This window comes from Drosophila pseudoobscura, chromosome 3 (assembly GCF_009870125.1).
Source record: "Drosophila pseudoobscura strain MV-25-SWS-2005 chromosome 3, UCI_Dpse_MV25, whole genome shotgun sequence".
NCBI classification, from domain to species: Eukaryota; Metazoa; Arthropoda; class Insecta; order Diptera; family Drosophilidae; genus Drosophila; species Drosophila pseudoobscura.
The window spans coordinates 19988166-19992462 of record NC_046680.1 but is presented as its reverse complement, the minus strand read 5'-3'; the positions used below and the strand labels follow the sequence as shown (position 1 = coordinate 19992462).

General features: G+C 45.9%; 1 protein-coding gene across 1 annotated transcript; it reads right to left on the bottom strand.

Moving 5' to 3' along the window:
- Window positions 1–1225: 1225 nt before the first annotated feature.
- Caf1-105 (chromatin assembly factor 1, p105 subunit) lies at window positions 1226–4011 on the bottom strand. Its single transcript, XM_001361717.5, has 2 exons — window positions 3310–4011; window positions 1226–3243 (listed from the first exon to the last, which is right to left on the bottom strand). The coding sequence occupies exons 1-2, from the start codon at window positions 3897–3899 to the stop codon at window positions 1323–1325; spliced, it is 2511 nt and encodes an 836-aa protein (XP_001361754.3). The 5' UTR covers window positions 3900–4011; the 3' UTR covers window positions 1226–1322.
- Between the last annotated feature and the right edge of the window lie 286 nt (window positions 4012–4297).

The window sequence follows — 4297 nt, the reverse complement described above, 5'->3', positions numbered from 1 at the left end:
CAGAAAAAAGGCGAAACCTAACTAATGTTAATCGTAACTCAAACCAAATGTCACAGGACATTCAGACGCATGATTTTTTGTAAGAGGAAACGAGGCGAAAAAATATCCCCAAGGAAATTTGAGAAATGAGAAATGGAAGAATTAAACCAAGAAGTGATTGAGGAGGAGAAGTCGAAATGGAACCATAGGTTAGAAAAAGCTTAGGAGTTGTATCTAATCTTATTTGTAGCCTAATTCAAATTGCTTTTGTTGTCCCTTTGCAGCAGTTCAGATTTATTTCACTTGTATATGGCAAATATTTATATATGTATAATACCATGCATGTGTGGAAATACGAGTGGAAATAGTTCTCCTCAGTCTTGAGCTCCTTTACTCTCTCTAATGAACCACGTGGACAATGTGTAGCTAAAGGCCCAGTTTTAATTAAAAAAGACGCGAGACACAGAATCTTACTAAGCTCGATAATGATGAATGAGATTAAATCGTTGAATTACAAATTTAATATATATATATATATATACAAACGTAATGATATAAAAACAAAAATAGGAAGAACAAAATCAAAGCCCTAATGTTTGTATGTAAAAGAAACTCGAAACGTTAGAGATCATCTAAAATTTAAATAAATATAAATAATACAAAAAAACCATTAAAAGCTGTACTAATTTATTCCTCACAAAATCCGATCAAAGATCCTTAAAATCGACCTGTTTCACAAGAATTGTGTACGATAGGGTAATACTCTATAATTCTTAATTTGATCTCCCCAGCTATACCAGGAAAAACGCTCGACTCACCATATTTCTAGTTCGGAAGACTTTAGACTATATTTTTACCTTAGTCGAATATCTTAAATCGCTTCTTGGAGATCCTGTGATCATAAATGCCTAACATTGTGGCATTTTTTAGACATGGTGAAAAACTTATTTAGTTTGATGTCATGTGACCGCTTGCATCGTAGAAAACTGATGTCTAGGTAGGCTAGAACTGAAACAGCCGGGTATCTCTCTGGTACAGTCACTGACACTTTTCTTTCCTTATGGCCTTATACCGATGCGGCCAGGTAAGAACCTTAGAGGCCATAAAGCACCAACGCGGAATAAATACAGACCGCTGTCTGCAAACACATGGCAGGTTGCAGATTCTCTGAAGTGGTTTATCTCCAGTATCCGCTTTCCAGAGTACCATAAGTCATCATCTTCTATTCTCTATATGACGAACATAATTGTCTTTCTTTATGCCTTGCTTTGCGTTTTATTTTGTTTAATTTTTGTATAACTTTGTAATTCTAAAATTCTTTTACGACTATGCTATTGCTTTGCCTATTCCAGCAGTTTCTTTTTCGACTTGGGCGTGGAGATGGTTCGCAAGGAAACCCGCCGCGGGGTCTTACTGTTGGGCGTTGAAGGTTTTGCTACTGTCGCTTTTATAGGGGTCTCCGCCTTCTCCTGGGTGTCCTCATAGACCAGACGTATATCCTCAGTGCGCTCACAGGTGCTGTCACTGATGGACACTGGATTCTTCGCTTGCTCATTTGTCTCTGGCAACGGTTCCTTCGTCGAAGTTGGCATGGGAGTGCCTTCCTCTTCGAGGGGCCAAGCATCCATAGCCTCTTCCATAGGGGCCACAGGAGAGTTGACAGGCATTTCGACAAGTACACGGGGAGTGCGCCTCACTGCAATGGGCGTTGCTGTTTTGGCGGGCTGGCTCTTGGGTGTGAGGGAGAAGCTACTGGAGCTTCCGGGAGTGCGGGGCTGGCGACGAACTTGAATGGGGGTAGCTGGACGGGATTTCTTCTCTGGCGACTCGAACTTCTCCTCAGAGCTGATAATCTCCTTGTCCAGAACAGCAATACCAGCGATATCCGACTGAAGCTTCTTTGTCGGAGGCTCCGGCAATGGGCTGCTCTTGCGTTTCACAGAAATCGATAGGGCCTCGGCTTTGGTGGCTTCTGCGTCCACCGTCTTGCGTGGCGATTGGTGTGTGGGGACTTGCATAGGAGTCTGTGTGGCTGTTTCGCCTGAACTGACCATCTTCTTATCCAGAACAGTCGTGCCAGCGATGGCTTTCTGATGCTTCTTTGTCGGAGGCTCTGGCAATGGACTGATCTTGCGTTTCCCAGATATGGGTAAGGCGCTCACTTTGGTCGCTTCTGTGTTCTCGGCTTTTCGTGGCGAGCGGCGTATGGGAATGGGTGTTGGTGTCTGATTGCCGGTTGTCCCTGAGCCAATCTTGCGTTTGACAGAGATCTGTGAGACGCGTACATCCGAATCTTCAGGTTTACGCGGGGAACGGCGTATTGCAATCGGCGCGGGAGCTGTCGTTGCGGTGACTTTGCGTGGGGAACGCCTAAATGAGATCTGTGTTGGCTTGACCTCTGCTTTCGTATTCTGCTTGGGGCTGCTGGAGATGGATGAACTGGCACTTTGCATGGAGGAATCGTTTTCGGCATCAATTTCAATCTCTCTGACATCTTGAATGTCAGACTCAGGGGTCTTCCTGTTGCGATTGGTCTTGGTCTTCTCCTGCAACGGTTTACGTGTGGCGGGTCTCTCATCTGCCGATACCTTTCTGGCCCTCGGTTTCTTTTTCTTTAGTGGCGGAGCATTCTCTGAACTCTTCAAGGCAGCGCACAGCACTGCATCCATTTCCTCATAGCGCTCGCCCAATTCATCGATCTCAAAGTTTAACAGCGAACAGAAGCCATCCGTGCTTGAAATGATCAGTACAGTGCCGTCGCCCGACCACGTTAGGTCTGTGAGCCTAGTGTAGTGAATATTCGAGACGATCGCGAACGGAACCGGCTGCTGGGTGTCATAAAGGAACACAGAGTTCTTGGTGGCGACGGCATAGATCATGCGGTACGGCAGCGAGATGACTGGGGGATTCTTATCTGCATTGTACGGTCTCAGACGGTACAGTACCGGAGAGCAGCGCACAGCAACCGCGTACTCTTGGGGAAAGGGCAGTACAAAGGCCGGGCGCGCTAAATCGTAGCGACTGAAGCCGTATGTGGTGTTAATTGGTTTTAAGACGCCATCGTAGTCGGTGATTCCTGCGGGAGTGATCAACAGCTTGCCATCTGGGGTGAAGCACAATCGGCGGAAGAAAGTCTGCAATGAGCCATCATGATAGAGCCGTATGTTCCTCCCATGCATTTCATGTCCCTCCTTCACAGGGAGGGTGCACTTGGCGACCCTGTGGAGCACTCGTTTAGTGTGGGCATCGAAGATACGCAATTGTCTATAAAAGCAAAGTAAAAGACAAGTCAGCGAAAGGTTGGCAGTGGTTCCTAAGAGTGGTGCTTACCTATCGGTGCTCATAGTGGCTATGAATTGATTGCACGGGTCCCAGGCTACGCCCTGCACGTAGCCCTTGTGATCCTCCAGAATGGCCAGGGACTTTCCTTTGTAAACATCCCACACCATCGCCGTGTTGTCCACTGAACCTGTCACAAGGAATAGCGAATTTGGGGCCCAGCTCAGATCATAGATATCCTCTCTATGCCCCCGCAGTACTTTCATCGTCACCCACGACTCCTTATCCTGGTCACTACTGCCATCGGCGTCCAAAATGTTGACGACTTCATGGTCGGCCTTTTGTTTCCAGATGAACACTACGCTCTCGTCGTCGCCGGAGGCCAATAGCTCGCCATTGGGCGACCAGCGAACTGTGTTGACCGCACGTTGATGTCGGGACAGATCCACAGCCAGCTCCAAGTCGACGCCATCTCCATTTTCGCACCGATTCACGTACCAGATCAGGACATGTGCATCTGTTCCGCCAGAAGCCAGTCGGCAAATCGTCGGCGACCTCAGCCTCTGCCCGTTCATCTGAATGTCCACACTCAAAACAGGATCGCGGTTGTGCCACGAGATCTCCGGTATTTTGCATTTCATGTTATTATTGTCTTACTTAAATTAAACTGTATGAACAAAATTGTAATTGATGAAAAAATTATGCGGACTATTTCGCGCCTAAAAACGCGAAGTGTGACCAATTTCGACATGACCGTAACGGAGAGCGAAAAAATCCCATATACCCAAACAGCAGGTATTTTTTAGGTAGACATTCAGTTTCAGGAAATATGTAGTTGACATGTAGCAAAATGTGTAAACATGTAAAATGTGTAATAATTACCGAAGTTGTTGGCAGCCCGCTGAAGCTGAGATGCACATTTTGATCCACTCTAGCAGTTCTAGATAAGTTGTCGATAATTTCAAAAACAGCTGATATACTGACATACTTGAGACTTGAAATAGGTATATTTTAATACTGAGATGGTATATTTTGGTAT

Coding starts and splice junctions, on each gene's coding strand:
- Caf1-105 (XM_001361717.5), bottom strand. CDS start 3,899: ATGAAATGCAAAATACCGGAGATCTCGTGGCACAACCGCGATCCTGTT. Junction 3,244..3,309: donor GCCACTATGAGCACCGATAG/GTAAGCACCACT, acceptor TTGCTTTTATAG/ACAATTGCGTATCTTCGATG.